General features: G+C 50.7%; 1 protein-coding gene across 1 annotated transcript in view; it reads right to left on the reverse strand.

The window, feature by feature from the left end:
• Window positions 1-345: 345 nt before the first annotated feature.
• CKAP2L (cytoskeleton associated protein 2 like) overlaps window positions 346-16,271 on the reverse strand; it is a 19,130-nt gene continuing 3,204 nt past the window's right edge. The window contains exons 2-9 of the mRNA XM_019539763.1: window positions 13,806-13,872; window positions 12,946-13,012; window positions 8,358-9,403; window positions 3,742-3,949; window positions 3,326-3,481; window positions 2,919-2,982; window positions 1,520-1,664; window positions 346-891 (exon numbers count right to left, since the gene is read on the reverse strand). Of these exons, the coding sequence (XP_019395308.1) occupies window positions 684-891; window positions 1,520-1,664; window positions 2,919-2,982; window positions 3,326-3,481; window positions 3,742-3,949; window positions 8,358-9,403; window positions 12,946-13,012; window positions 13,806-13,872 (1,961 nt within the window). The 3' untranslated portion in view covers window positions 346-683. The remainder of the gene's footprint in view (window positions 892-1,519; window positions 1,665-2,918; window positions 2,983-3,325; window positions 3,482-3,741; window positions 3,950-8,357; window positions 9,404-12,945; window positions 13,013-13,805; window positions 13,873-16,271) is intronic.

Below are 16,271 nucleotides of genomic sequence, written 5' to 3' on the forward strand. Positions count from 1 at the left end.
GCTTTTCAGCTCATTGTAAATTCCAGAAGCTGCCAGCTGTGGATCAGGTTGGTTTAATAAGAGAAGAAGCTTTGCACAGGCCTGAGCTAGAGCTGCTGGCAGTGAAGGAGTTTAATGCAGGATCTCCTCCACCTCCCTAAGCTGGATCTGCCCTTGGAGTGCGTGTGCGCATATGCACCTTCGTGAGGGGGATGATCTTCCTATGAGGGTGCAGGATTGGCACTTTGCAATCCTTTGGGTTATACCTGGTCAGTGCCGTCACTGGGGAGGGGAGATACCATGGCCAGTGGTCCCAGCTACAGAAACCCCCAACACAGCACAGGATAATGGTAGGCATCTCCCCCCTCCAGCCCCCCAAGCCCCTTTTCAAGAAGCACTGGGGTGGGGAAAGCATCCAGTGAAAGATGTGGCTGCCTTTCAAAGGAAACAAAGTGCTTTTCCTGTCTACGCAGTGCAAAGCAGGCCTCTTTGCACCCATTTCATAGATGGGAATACTGAGGCCCAGACCAGGGGCTTTGTATGCAGGACCAAAGACAGGACTTAAGGGTCCCAAGTTCTGCCTGCCAGGCAAAACTGCTCCCTGTGTGCCAAGTTCTCATAGGTTAATTGCATGTCGATTGTCATCTACCCCTATCAGGGGCTGTGAGGCAAGCAGTAGCCATGGGCTCAGGCGGAGGAAGCCTTCATTGTCCCAGGCCCAGGATCTCCAGTTCAACATCCTCGGGCAGGGCCTGGTTCTTGCAGATGACAATATGGCCCCCTGCAATCTCAGCCAGGGAGGAGACCAGGGGGTCATGGTCCCGGAGCATGTTGGGGTAGCGGGCCACGGTGTGCTCGATGCGTAGGGACCGCCGTACTGGTGTCAGGAGCTGCACATTGGGTGCTGAGGCTCTGAGGGGAGAGACCAGGGATCTCTGAGACTTCCCCAGCTATGGATCTCTAAGGTTCTCTGACCCACAGATCTCTGATATTTCCTTGTCCATGGACCTTTGATATTCCCCCAACCACAGATCCCTGATGGCAATGATCCCTCCAGATCCATAAGGGTCTCCCAATCTCTGATTGGCTCATTGCTTTGGTGCTGTCACCCCACCCCACCAGCTTTACTGATTTAGATGGGGCCCCAGTTTGCCTATCTCCCCCTGGAAAGTGTATGCCCCTTGATGGTAAAGACAGGGCAGCAGATACCATATCTTCTCACATACCACACACACTTCCCCTTAAAAAAAAACAAAGGGTACCAAATCCAGCTGTTGTAATCTACAGTGCGCACTGTACATCTTAAGTATGGTAAGAGCAGCCTCCATCCCATTATGGGCCAAAATCTGCAGAGGCAAGGAGCTACTTACTACAAACGATCTGTTTTCCTTCCTTCTGCCTTTCAAAAATGAAGTGTTTTATATTCAGGGGTGGTCGTAGGTGAGAGATTATGGTAGGTGCTCCTGGCTAGTGTCCTGTGTAACCAGTGGTAATGGGTGGGATCTGATCATGGTGAGTAGGGGATAAGACAGGGCCTTACTTGGGTGTTGGCATGACCTTCAGCTTGATGGTAGAGACCGGCAAGTGTCTTGAAGTGACACAGAGGGTAGTCACTGCTGGTTGGCTCTGACCAGGGCAAGGGGTTGTGGGCACCTGAACCTCAGGGCCATGGGTTCCAGGGATGCCTGGAAGGAGGAAAAGAGAACATCAGCGGTCCCCAATTGCTGGGGAATCAGGGAGGAATTGGATCCCTCTTGGGAGATGGGACACTGGAAATGTTCCCAGCTTGGTCTGACCGGCCAAGAGGGCTTGTGATATCCATCTGTGTGGTTTTAAGGGTGGCTGAGACAGATCTGGGGATGCTTCAGAGGCTTGATTCTGCCTTGAATAGGGGGCTGGATTCCCTGTGCCCTCCTGAGAAGACCCTGCCAGCCTGGCCCAGCTGAGGTGACCCTAAAGGACTCCCTAGGAGCATGTTATAAGCAAGGATCCTGGTTTTCTCTGATTAAAAAAATAAATAAATAAATAAATAAATAAATAAAAAATCCCCAACTTTTTAATTTAAAAAAGGAACCTGAAGTCAACATTTTTCCATGAGTAAAATGAAACGCCACTAAAAGTTATATATATTTTAGTGGCGTTTCATTTGAACTCATGGAAAAGCGTGGATTTTGGGTTACTTGATCTGAAAATTGGGGATTTTAAGTGAGAGAAAACCAGGATCCCTGGTTACATCAGAGGTAACTGGCAAGAGAGGAGTAGCCACAGGCCCCACTGGGCCTGGAGATAAGAGGAAGCCAGGATCTCTGTGGCTGTGGCCACTGCCTTCTGGCTCCCCGTGCCTTCCATGCTGCGGCCACAAGGTGGCACCAAACCAATGCATTTTAAAACCCACATGGATGGATAGGTTGAGGCAGTCACCTTGGGTCCCTGGGGCTCCTTGCCCCTGCCTAGGCCTTGGGAAATACTGTACCTACCCACACTGTCCCCCTTCCTCCCACCAAAAAAAGCAGCCCTCCAAAATTGGGCTGCACCTTAAGCCAGGAAGCTGATTTTTTGTCACTGGAATAGAAGCAGGGAGACGCTATGTTCTCATGGCTGCTGCTTTACCCTTGTTTAGTCCTTTCACAGCTGTTGGTCGACAGGACTGAGGGTAAGCAAGCTGCCGCTAGAAGTCCGTAATACCTTGTTAAAGCTTGTGGAATAGCAACATCGGATACCACACTTTCTAGACAGTCTACCTTTCCAGCAGTACTTACTCTATGCCAGGATTCAGCAGGAGCCTGAAAAAAAAAAAAAATCCCTTCCTGCCTTTCAGTAAAACAAAGCATATCTAATCTGGACGGAGCTGGCATGTGGGGAAAATATGGTACCCGCTCTCACTGGGGTATTTTCATCCCATTTCAGCCAGTGTGCTACAGCACTCCCACCAGCCTCACCTTGAGATGTCTTGTCCCTCTGCTTCAGGAGATTGACGACCACCTCCCGCAGCTCCTGGATGGGCTGTGAGGGAAGGAGTTGAGAAATGGATGATCAGAGCAGGCTCGATGGAAGGAAATGCAGGGGGCTGAACCCCAAATGCTGAGTCGCCAGTGGGGGAAAGGCAAGAGAGCCTGGGGCGTCCTAGTGACAAGGCCTGGGGGGCCTCCCTGATGGAGTGTAGCTCTAGCTTTTCCAGTCTTTTCTGAGCTATAACGCAGCCCTTGGATCTATAGGAAAGCATGGGTCCTGAAGTCACAGCTAGCTGCACAGCCCCGGGCAAGCTGGGGCTCTAAGTTCACCCAGTCCCAAAGCCAGGAGGTACTTGGCCTTCCCAGCATACACAAGGAGCTCCACCAAGACTCACCTCAGCCCCGGCCCGCACAGCCGCCTCGTACAACCCCATCACATCGAAGCTGCCTTCCCGGGCCAGCATCTTGGCTTTACAGATCCAGAACTGGGCTGATCTCTCTGCTTCTGGAACCTGGGCTAGCTGGGTGAAGAATTTGCTGGCTGGGAGACCCTGGGAGGCAGAGAGGTGGAGGTGAGATGGAGGACTGGAGGGAGAGGTACCTGGCTCCAACCAATTCCTATGCTGGGATCGGGGCAGGAGGTGGCTGGATAAATCTTGTCTTCTTTGCCCCACCTTCCCCCAACACGAGGCGAGTGGCCTGTTCAGGGCATGCTTGGAACATGTGGAAATACAATAACTACTACCGCTGCCTGCCTGCCTCAGAGACTCCTGTGGCACTGGCCAGCTGGATCTCTGCAGCCTCCACCTACCTCCTCAATGTGTCTCAGGCACTGGCTAACGGCGCTGTGGATCTTGCCCGCAAAGTCCATCTGCTCCTGGGTCTCCTCTTCCTCCTCCTCCTTGATGCCATCCCAGAAGGACTGGTGGAGCTTCTTAGTCAGCTTCTTTGTAGACAATGTCATGGGTGGCCGCTTATATGCCCGGCCTTTGGATGCCAGCCACTCCTCCAGCTGTTTCCTGGGGGGGGAACAACGACAGGACATTAGACCCTATTGCCACAGCTCCAAGAGCTGTCGGGATTGGGGCCCTGAAGCTGGTGCGATGTGGCCAACCTTGTCTAAACCATTCCATCATTGTGTCCAACCCCCCTGCCTGTAAAAGCTTCCAAGGATGGAGATCAACTCATTCCCCCAACCCAGCCTGACACCAAGAAACCCTCAGAGGTAGAAAGTTCTGCCTAGGTGCTGGACTCAATGACCTCTGGAGGCCCCTTCCAGGTCAGCTGCTCTATGATTCGCCAAACTCTGTGGCTGATGCCCCTAGTCCCGTCACTTGCATCTTCAGAGCCTGTCTCCAGCCCCCAGAGAAGCTGGGGGAAAAAAATCCTGATCCAGAGACATCTCTGTGATGGGAGCAGCTCTGGGTTTTTCCAGTCTGGTCCCAGCTGTGAAGCTCAATCTGTCTGTAACCTGCCGAGTACAACTGTGTATGACTAGGCCCAACATCAAAGGGAGCTTGAGCAGCTGTGCTAATGAGGGCAATTTCCAGGAATCCAAATCCATAGTTTCATAGTTGGTAGGGTTGGAAGGGACCTAAGCAGATCATCAAGTCTGACCTGCTGCCATGGGCAGGAATGAATCCTGGGATCAAATTACCCCAGCTAGATGCTTATCTAGCCTCCTTTTGAAGACCCCCAGGGTAGGAGCAAGCACTACTTCTCTTGGAAGTTGGTTCCAGATCCTAGCCGTCCTGACTGTGAAGTAGCGCCTCCTGATATCTAGCCTCCGTCAACTGAATCTACTCTCCGTCAACTTATGGCCGTTATTCCTCATTACTCCCGGCAGTGCTTGGGGGAGCAGGGAGTCTCCCACTGCCTGCTGGTCCCCCCTGGTCAGTTTGTAGATGGCCACCAGATCCCCCCTACGCCTTCTCTTGTGGAGGCTGAACAGGTTCAGGTCTCTTAGCCTCTCCTCATAGGGCCTGCCCTGCTGCCCCCTGATCATGCAAGTGGCCTCCTCTGGACCCTCTCCATGTTGTCCAGATCCCTTCTGAAGTGCAGTACTCAGAACTGGATGCAGTACTGCAACTGCGGCCTGACCAACATTGCATGGGGGTTGGAAATCACCTCCTTGGACCTGCTCGAGATACATCTGTGGATGCACGACAAGGTGCGGTCGGCCTTCGTGACCGTGTCCCCACACTGCCAGACCATGTTCATTTTGGAATCAATGACAACTCCAAGATCCTTTTCTGCTTCTGTACTGATGAGAAGGGAGTTCCCCAGCCTGTAGATATGGTGCTGGTTCTTCCTCCCCAGGTACAGCACCCTGCACTTGTCAGTGTTGAAACCCATCCATCCACCCCTGTAACCTGTCTAGATCTAGTTGCAGCCTGTTCCTCTCCTCTAGCACTCCCACTTCTCCCCACATCTTAGTGTCATCTGTGAATTTGAACAAGGTGCTTTTCACCCCCTCGTCCAAGTCACTGATAAAGATGTTGAACAGTGTGGGCTCAAGGACTGAGCCCCGGGGGACCCCACTGCCCACATCCCTCCAGGTTGAAAATGACCCATCCACCACCACCCTCCAGTCAATTTGCAACCCACCTGACTGTAGGCACCGATGCCACAGTCGCCTAAGTTTGTAATGAGACTGGGGTGAGAGATCGTATCAAAGGCCTTCCTAAAGTCCAGAAAGACTTCATCCACTGCAACACCTGCATTCAAGGATTTTGTGACCTGGTCCTAAAAGGCCACCAGGTTGGTCTGACAGGACCTGCCTCGAATAAACCCATGTTGGTTGCCCCTAAGCACAATCTCCCCTGCTGGTCCCTTGCAGATGTGCTCCTGGATAATTCTCAAAGAGCTTCCCCAGGACCAAGGTAAGATTAACAGGCCTGTAGTTTCCTGGGTACTCCCTCCTCCTTTTTTTGAAAATGTGGACTACACTGGCCCTTTTCTAGTCCTCTGGCATCTTGCCCAAGCACCATGAGTGCTCGTACAGCTGTGCCTCTGAGCCTGTTCCTCACACTCAGAGCCTGCCTGTGGGATACAGACCAAAGAGATCCTTGGATCTATGGTTCATCAGAGTTGGACCAGAAGGGACCTCAGGAGATCACATCTAATCCAGCTCCCAAGGCAAGCTCAGCTCTGACAAAACTAGCCCCACTGTGTTGATCCAACCTGCTCTCAAACATTCCCAAGAACAGAGAGTCCGTAACTGCTCTGGGTGCCTGTTCCAGTGCTTGACTCCCCTCGTAGGAAGTTCTACCACATCTCCAGCCTCAGTTTCCCCTGCTGCAGCTTGAGGCTGTTGCTTAGACCTCAGAGACTGCAGTAGGTCTTGTTCCTGACAGGCATAGAGAAAACCCTGCCTCCATCCTCTCTGTTATCAGTCTCTGGGTATTTGAAGGCTGGGATCAAATCCCACCTGTCTTCCCTTCTCCAGACTCAATCACCCCATCCTTCCAGCCTGTTCTCATCAGTCTTTTCTCCCAGGATCTTGATCATTTGTGCTGCCCTGTGCTGGATTCTTTCCAATCTGCCTATGTCCTTCTTGAAGCACAGGGCCCAGAATTGAATACAAATCACCAGGGCTGAATAGAGGTGGAGAATCACTGCCCTGGATTTGCAAGTGAGTACTGCCAATACAGCTCACGATGCAACATGACTGCCTCATATTCTGCTTATGGTCCATGTAACCTCATCTCTCTCTGCAGCCCAGCCACCACTCCCCAGTCTGAATTGGTGCATGCAATGATTCCATCCCAAGGGCAGGGCTTTGCATTTGTCCTTGCTGAATTTCAGTTCATGGGTTATTTTTTTCCAGTGGATCCAGGTCTTTGTGGATCCCAGCCCTGCCCTCTGGAGTGCCTGCTCCACCCAACTGCTTCATCAATTGTTTTCAGTTACATTAGATGTGGCTCAGATCAGAGGATAGGGTTGTTCTGGCATTAGATCACTGCAGTAGGCAGATCGAAGCAAGTCAAGGAAGAGATCAGAGCTTGGTCGTCTGTGATTAGGGAGAAACTCAGCCATCATGTCACTTTCTCTCCCATGTATTGTCTCATTAATTCCAGCCAGGACACCCCAATGGCTCTGATCCATGGAGGACACACCGCTAGCCACAGATGCTTTGTTTAAAATATCATATCCCTTGGTAGTTTGACCCAGAGGGGGTTGCAGAAAGGCACCAAGCCACAGGTGGCCGGATGTGCCTATCTAGTGACTCCTTGTTACAAAGGAGACTCAGAAAATCCAGGCTGGCAAGGCCCCCAGGGGGTCATATCCAGTCCAACCTCTGTCCAACACCCCCCCACACCAAGTTATATCTGAGCTGTTCCTAAAACCGCATGGCAGCCTCACAAGGCCCAGATGCCCCCAGAACCCCTGCCCTTGGGAATGCTGGCTGGCTATGCCCTGCTGCTGCCAGGGAGCTTAAATGCCCCGGGATATGCCAGGCAAGGCCATGCCCCTGCTGCAGAGGGATGTGAATCACCCCCTGCACAGTCCATGCCCATCTGAGCAGGGGAAAAACTCCTTTCCCAATCCTCAATGCAGCATCAGGCTGACCCTGAGTGGAGGGGCAAGACCCTCTAGCCAGGACCCTGTGCCCCTCAGATCCCCCCTAACAGGACAACCAATAGCTCCCGTCTGCCTCCCTTCCATAATGGCATCCCAGCGCCTTAAGCTAGCTTGTGGAGATCTCCACCTTTCACTCTTACCCACAACATTGGCTACGTGGTACATGTGGAAATATGGTAACTGCCACCATTGCCTGCTTGTCTCAAAGAAAATCTGATGGCCCTGGCTAGCTGGACCTGAGGGGGTTTGGCACCAAATCCAGTGCAAAATACCTTTTCTCTGAGCTGGAAGGGAGTGGTGGTGGGGGAGGCATATACACCAGACTTGCCCAAGGAGGTATAGCTGGCTTAGCAAAGACTAACTGGCTTTAGACACTGGACTAGACCCTCTTTCTGCCCCAGTGATATGGGACCTATTAATCCCTTTGGTTCCTGGAGGCAAAATTCCCTTGTGGGAAGGTGGTGGCAGGTGAAATGCAGCCCCAGAGGAGCAGCCCCAGGGGCATCTCCATGAGCTACTGAGGTCAGGGAAGGGGTGGCTGTCCCTGCTAGTGGCTGTGTGAGCTGCTTGGAGAAGATCATAGCCAATAGCTGTATTTTTCTAGTGTACAATGCCCCCCCCCCGAAAAAACAAAACACAGATGTTGGAAATTGGGGGGGTGGGGTGCATTATAAATGAGAAAATATGGTAATGGCAGTTCCCACTGCTGATGCTTCTGTTGGGCAAAAGCAGCTCTCTGTGCACAGGGAGCCAAGCAACAAGGAGGATGCAGCTGCTTAGTTACAATCAGGAAAGATCTCAGGGGGAAGGGTGTATTGGACATGGGGGAAGTATGGTACTTACTTGCGATTGGCTGGGGTGGGGGTCTTGGGAACCCGACGGGCTTGACTCCTACTAGTGCTGCTCCTCCTCCTAGACAGGCTGGCCCCGATTTGAGCCCCGGAGGTGTGGGGTGTGGTACAGTTCCTTGGGGCACCAGGTCTGGGCTGAGGAACTTGCTTGGCATCCAAACCAATCTGCTTCCCTCTCCGCATTACTGTGGGGCATGTGATGGGGCCATGAGGCCTCCCCAGTTGAGAAGCTGCTTTGGGTTGCGTCAAGGGGAGCTTCTCCAAGGCTTGGGGCTTTCTGGGAGACCTCATCAGCTTCAGATCCTTCCCAGCTGTAGCCAGAGGCCTGCGTTTCCCCAAGGCTCTCAAGGGCTCTGCATGTTGCCTCTCCAGTGGTCTCCCTACCATTGGCTGGGGCTTTGAGAGGCTGGGATCATGCCTCCCTTTTAATACCCCTGGTCCCTTGGACAGCTGAGTCCTAGGAACAGCTGAGATCTGAAGCTGCACCACAGTCAAGCCAGGACGGGGTTTCCCAGCTTCATCACATGCCTGTCCAGTGGGCCGGCTGTTCCCACTGGCTTTCAGCCTCCCACGACCCCTTGTGATGGTGGGAGCCATGTCTTTACATCCGGTCCTTGCCTGAGCTCTGCTCTCCAGCCCAAATGCCCCCCTGTTGCCAAACTCTGAAGCAGGGAGGTTGAGGTTTTCTTTACCCATCTGGGTGGAAGGATGGCTCCTGCCTCCATCTGACTCTCCAGCCCTCTGATGTAGCTTCACAGCTTTGGCAGTCTCCTGTGTTGGATACAAGGGGCGATGGGTAGAAAATGCCATTGTCCTGATGGGCCGATTGCAGTGGTCTGGGTTGGGTGGCTTTGCGAAGGGGTCCTGATCCTTTCCCAGGCATTTCATGAGCCTGGATTTCGGGCCCTGGGAGATGGGGATGCCCATAGAACTGTGTTGAAGAGCACAACCTGCTGGCTTTGCAGCTCTGGAAGGGGGCCCAGTATCTCTCTGGACCCAGATGGGCTGTTTCGGGAGGACAACCTGGGATCCAGTGACCTGGTGATAGAACAGACTCATGAATGAACAAACCACCCAAGTGCATTTCTGGTCTACTCTTTATATACATGAAAAAGGGCTTCAACCAGGCAGACATCACTTCTGAAGAACAAAAGAGCCATTCACAGGTTCATCTGCCCCTCCTATTGCCTTTTCTGCCATGGGGAGAGGTCTGTAGGATATACAGGTTTCCCTCAGTTTATGCTGCACATACGTTCCTGGAAAACGGCACGTAACTCAAATTCACATAAAGGGAACCCACTTTACAATATAACAAATAGGGATACGTTCCAAGACCTCAATTGTACTGACCCCCAGACCTATTTCTACCACTTTTACATGACAATGTTGGTACTCACCCACAACAGACAGTACACATGAGCACAGGGTGGTGGTGAATGTTACTGTCATGAGGATGGCAACTACAGAAACATGCGTCGCAGACAACAAGCAAGGAGCACAGATCCACGCAGGAGACTATATTTTGGTGCATGTCACTCCCACAGTGCACCTCACAAAGCAGATGACTGTGGGCTTCCACCACACCAATCGCATAAGAGTGAATTTACTTTGCATATGACCCTTTTTATACCAAAAATTCATCATTGCATAAGAGCAAATTTGCACTACAGGACCTGCATAAAGCACGGGGAACCTAGGGAAACACAGGGCTCCTACCAGAGACCACAAGGCTCTTGGAATAGACAGGTGAATTTGGATTTCGCTAGCAATCATGAGATTCCAGCTGCATCTCCCTTGCATTTTGGCTGCTATGTAGAGAAAGCAGGGTAAGGTGTCTGTGCCTTTTAGAGAAGAATTAAATAAGAGAGCACAAGAACATAAGAGCTGCCACCAGAGGTCCATCTTGCACAGCCTCCTGCCTCACAATGGCAGGGAGTGGATGCTGGAAGAGAGAGTGAGCTGGGTCTGAGCTGGGTTTTTCCATTGCTCCTCTTTTACTTGCAGCCTCCAGCATTTAAGGTCTAGGACATTCTGATTCAGAAGCCATGCCCCTCACTCCAATACCTGTTAATGCCCCTTTCCTCTGAGAACATGTCCAATCCCTTGGTGAACCTGGCTGAACTTTCAGCTTCTACCACATCCGGTGGCAATGAGCTCCACACTTTATTGACCTGCCACATGAAAAAGAACTGTCTTGTGTTCACTTGACATGAAGCGAGCAGGCCATCAGGTTCATGACCCCTCCTCGTTCTTGTATTGCGAGAGACAGAATCATAGAAAAAGGGGGCTGGCAGGGACGTCCAGAGGTCACGTTTAGTCTAACCCCCTGCCTGTGATCAGCCCTGTCCAAACCATCCCATACAAATCCATCATCTCAACTCTTCGTAAAACTACTATCAACCCTGACACAACACCAGACCTCATCCCAACCCTGCCACAGGGAAAGCAAGGAGACCACAGCAGCTAATGTCTTGCTGCTGTAAAGGATTATTAATATACAATCAAGACATCCCAAGCAGAGGCTGTGCCCCCACTACAGAGGAAGGCAATCCCCTCTACCCTACCCATCTTTTATTTTTATTTTTTTAATTTTTTTGTGGGGGGGGGAAGTTTCTTTCTGACCCCAAATGCAGCATTGCTCTGAGCCTGAGCAGAGGGGTAAGACCTTCTAGCCAAGACTGGCTTTGGTCCCAGGAGAAACATTGGTACAGCCCAGTCACCATTCCTAGCCTGGGCTGTAGCCAACACCCAGTGCCTTTGAGGGAGGGTTAAAACCCCCCTGGCATGGTGTAGCAGAAAGCAGGGGAGGGGGGCAACCAGCACAGCTCAGAAGCCTGGGAAATCCCCGTAGCAGAGCACAGGTATCGTTATGCCTACAGCATGCCTGCCCAGTGCCTATCCAACCTCTCCTTGAACTCCTCCAGTGATGGAGAGTCCACAACTCCCCTGGGCATCTATTCCACTGCCTCCAAGCTTTATCAGGGAAGGAGTTTTTCCTGAGATGCAACTTCAAGTTCCTTTGCTGCATCTTCAAGCCACTGGACTATGTCCTAAATAACAAATGTGCAAGTCACAAAAGGCATAAAGTTTGGAAACAAAGGGTCATTGGAGTACTGGACACAAAGTCCCAGTTGTGTGTCTGATCAACAGAAGGGAACAAGATTGCCTTGCAAGGTAACGCGGGCATTTCTCAGTCTAAGAGCGTATGCTGTCTGCTCAGGATGGATAAAAATCAATTATTTAAAAAAAAAAATGGATTTTTTAATTTAAAAAATATTTTTTTAAAAAGCATCTTAACAACTAAAAAGTAACCTATATAAAGATAGTGTTAATTTAAGGTATGTTAAAGCTCAAATATATCATCATGGAATAGTATATAAATTAGAAGTTATAATCCCTATATGAGACAATATATTCATGTAACCTTTTTAGAAAAGTTTTATAAATAAGTCACAACAGGCCATGGACTACACTAGGAACCCAATCTTATGGGGTTCCCAGAGGCTTCTCTAGGGATTAGTAAAGATTAAAGAAAACCACTCAACCCAGTGGGACTCCCATTAAGCATCTCTGTGATGCTTAGTTTCCATTCTCAAACTGTGGATTTGTCTCCAGAGATAACACCTTTGTTAACAGCAGTATATGGAGATGAGAGAGAACAGACCTGATTACCCACCCATCAGCCCTACTGTCTTCCTGCAAGTTTGTATACACCAAGTTGAGCCCTTACCCCTCTTTAAAAGTGCAAGGTTTCAAGAAGTTAAATGAATGAAGGATATCAAAACAACAAGAATACATTTTTGTAGGAAACAATTATTAAAGCAAGGCTTCCTGACCAGCGATTTAAATTCAATCTACCCTGTGTCTGCTGATCAAACGTGAGTGAAGTGGAAAATCCAGTCTCTCCAGCATTCTTTCTCCCAGCTGATCCAGGATTTTGGAGTAACAGGCTGGCTGTTGTAATGGGCCCCACAACACCACACCCCTCATAAGGTTGGCCCTCTCCTCTCCCACTCAGTGCTGCCCATGTTTCTCTTCCTTTGCAAGTGCTGGTTCAGACCTTTCACTGCCATTTCCCCCTCCCACTTCCCCCTGCCCCTTCAGCCAGCAGGAGTTTGCTCCCAGCTGCAGCAAATCAATCTGCCCCATGCGCTTTGCCTTGAATAGGCAGTGTTGACTTAGAGTCTGGTGATGACTTAGTGCTGTCCCTTGGCTAAAGGCATGATCCAACCCCTCCAGGAGAGTTAGATATTGGGGATGCTGTATGGGGACTTGTTATGGGGATGCTATATTTTCCCATAGCTAGTGTTCTCCAGTGTTTGTGCCTGAGGGTGGTTGGCCAAGGCACTGGGATGAGTTGTAAACTTTTTGGACCCTTTGCTGACTCAGCAGTGCCTGTCAGGCTGAGTCAGCAGTTTTCATACCTGCTCCACCCTCTCAGCCCCAAAAGCCACAGAGCTGGGCCTTCCTAGCTGATCACAGCCAAATGCAGCAAAGGGCTGGTGTAAACCCATGGGGCAAGAGTTCATTTTCCTGGGAGTTTCTAGCAGAATAGGGGAAAAGAGCTTTCTCTCACTTACTGCCCCCGGTTTCCTGAGTGGGGGTTCCTGGAGAATCCGCTGGCTGGTTGAATCTTTTAAATAGGGCCTGTGGAAGACAAATGGAAATGTATGGTGTTGAGAAAGTCAGAGGATGTTTTGCTTTGGAAAGCTCCTCTCTCAGGCCTCCCCATACCTGTACCCAGCTACATAGTCAGGCCAATAAAAGAAGTCGCCCTAAGGAAGCCTTGCCTCATTTCTGGGCCATCCTGACTATAACCTCCCTCTGGCAGTAACACCCCTCCCTCCCCCCTAAAGGATCTCAACAGGAACTACTGCATTATTGGGTTCAAAAGCAAGGAGAGGAAGGGTTTGGGGTTTTTTTTATGCAGTTGGTTGTTAACTCCTGGGACCTGGTGAATAAAATTATCCTATTTGCTCTATCCACCCCCTTGGCCTTATTTAGTCTCTCCTGGCTTGGCAATGGCACCATAACCCTGACCATGTAGGTTGCCTTATTCATGTTGTTTTAAGAGAAGCTGAGACAGACCCTTCTCTGGGTGGCTTCAGACAGAGCTGATCCTGCCCAGAGAAGAGGGCTGGATTCACTGGGACCCCCGAGGGGTCTGTTCCTGCTCAGCTGCTTATAGTCCCGTGGAGTCCAGCTGGCGGGGATCAGGGGACCAGAGTCTCTCCAGATACAGTAGCTCCATAAATCTGCCTGTCTCCATGATATTATGCACAACCCGCCAAACTCCAGCCTACATTGTGCCCTGAGAAGAGAGTGGATTATGTCTCTCCTGCCTTTGGCTGGCCTTCACATCAGCATGCCTCACTTGAATCCAGCACAGAGAAAGCAGCAATGCTGAGAATTCGGAAGCTGACGCAAGATTCAGACTCACTTGGCACAGGGACATTTCAGCTTTCCTTTGGCAGCTAAGTATTCCCGGAGCTTTCTCTGCCGCTCTTCTGCAAAGAGATCACAGTGAAATAAAGCACATGCAGCCTGAAGACCCACAGCCTTTGGCAATACTCGTGTACAAATGAGAGTGGCTGATTTGGGGACACAGAGGTCTCCCATCTCCACCGAAGACGCTGCTGGTAAAACGATGCTGCCTCCCACAAATTAATTTATGCTTTCACATTTACCTTGGACAGTAAGACTACAAGAGGTGAGACTATCTTAGGGTGATGTCTTTTATTAGACAAAGTCATTGGGATAAAGTTACACAAGCTCTTGAATGCAAGATATTCTTCAGAAGCTGTGTCTGACTTTATCCCAACTGCATAAGAGATCGCTCTACAAAATCCTTGCCTCTCCCATAAGGTCTGGACCATTATGGCTATAACATCACTCAAGACAACAGGATACAAGGTGATTTCTAAGGTATAAAGCAGAGGAGCCAACAAAAATGAAAAGGCAACTGGAGTCTCAGAGGATCAGTCCTGCTTAGGGTGAAACAAGGAATGGGCTGGCTGCTACAGGGTGTATACATATATATATATATTTTTTTTTTCTATCCCTGGCTGCTGATACCCTGGTCAATAAGCAACCGCTCCTTTCCCAGTGCCCAGCCCTTCAAACACCTCCCTCAGAGAGCTACAGGTAAGGTGGACAGGAGGACCAGTTCTGTCCTGAGAAACCTTTTCAGAGATTGAATAGATGTGAATGAAAAATCTTAAAGACTTCATTGCCCTGCATGTTATACATTTATGTACAACAAAGTGGGTAGGAGACACTACTGTCCTGAACACCTTGCACTCCCTCTTCCCCTCTGTGAGGGAGAGAAGGAGCCGACGGGGCCGGAGGCTCCCGCCCCAATGCAACCATGCTAATCACCCCCACACCGGCCCGCAACGACGGGCGGGAACTCACCTCTTCCAGGTGCACGAAGGAAGGAGGAGCAGAGCTGACCCGGTCCAGCATAAAAGAAACACCACCGACCCACAAGGAGGCGGGACCGGAAGAAGGCTGTGGAGGAGCCGGTACCGGAGGGAACACCCTTGAGCGGATGCGAGCCGCTTGGAGACGCGGCAGTACCTTCTGGGGTAAGGGTAAGCCCCAACGGGGCAAGGAAGCCCGGTCAACTGGCAGCGAGGCCACAGACGGTCTAACGCCGCCGGGAGCGACGGGACCCGGCAGGAGCCGGGTACCGTATGAACTGTAATACAGGGGCAATCACAGGCGGGGAAACCGCCGCGTCTATAATTGGGAGGACTGAGTGGCATAAGGAAGCCCTGGAGAGGGCTGAAGAGCTCAGCCAGAGCTAAAGAAGAGGTGTTAACCCCACAGCATACAGGAAATATCGGGGAGGGCAGCAGAGGGTCAAAGCAGCGCCCCCCGCCAGCTCTAGTGAATCCCTGGCTGGAACCTTTTGTGTTGAACTTTGTATTTCTTTACGAACGTTTGGATTGATGTCCTGACAAGTGGCCTGCCCAGATAGGCAGCCACTTCCCGGCGGAACGGGCGAGGGTGTAGGGGTGGAGGAGCCCTCATCGACGCGGGACCCCCAAGCATTCAAGGAATCTCACTTTTAGACTGACACGCGCCAGACAATCTAAAACTGAACCGGATTACCATCGAAGTCATGGCAGGCGAGTCGGATGCGTGCGAACTACGGGTGAGCGACCCTTGACAAACGGGAAACAGTCCCTACGCGGGGAGGCAACAGTGACACAGAAACTTCAACCCCCCCGACACCCTCCTCCATCCCAATTTCCCCTGATGTAAACAGCTTAAGCTACAAGGCCAGTTCCCAGGTCTCTGACCCATTTACCTGATGTTTAACCCTGCCTCCCATCCTCTACTCTGACATTTTCATATTTGTTTTTTTTAGGCTGATTATCTGCAATCTTCCTTCCTTTTTTCATCCTTGTTCTCATTTACTGATCTCTTTTCTTTTCTATTCTTACCTCCATCTCCTGCGTCTCCCCCAGTTCAAAATTCTCCTTTTGGGCAGTTAGCTCCATCAAACCCATGGGTCTGGCAACCTAACTGGGTTCTTTGGCTGTGTGCTTCCTGGACGTGTATATGTATGGGTGTGAAAGCCACTCACCTTCCACACAAAACAGAATGGATTGTCTTTTGTGTAAGCAGGGTCAACTGAGCTGAACACCTTTTTGAAAAAAAGTACCATGTTCTCATGACCTAAGCCCTCCTAAGATGGCTTGATTTCTGTCAGAGAAGGAAGGCTTATAGGAGAGATGATATAGTGTCCAAAAACATGGTTATGTAGCTCCTAAAACTCTCAACTGACAAATGGAATGGGACATTCCTGAGACCTCTGACACTGGCTTTAAATACAGCAGCAAAAGATAAATTACCTTTGTCAGAAATTGAATTCATGTCCTCCATTAGGGCTGTTTTG

The sequence above is a fragment of the Crocodylus porosus genome, unplaced genomic scaffold (assembly GCF_001723895.1).
Source record: "Crocodylus porosus isolate Cpor-Errol unplaced genomic scaffold, CroPor_comp1, whole genome shotgun sequence".
Classification (NCBI taxonomy): Eukaryota; Metazoa; Chordata; order Crocodylia; family Crocodylidae; genus Crocodylus; species Crocodylus porosus.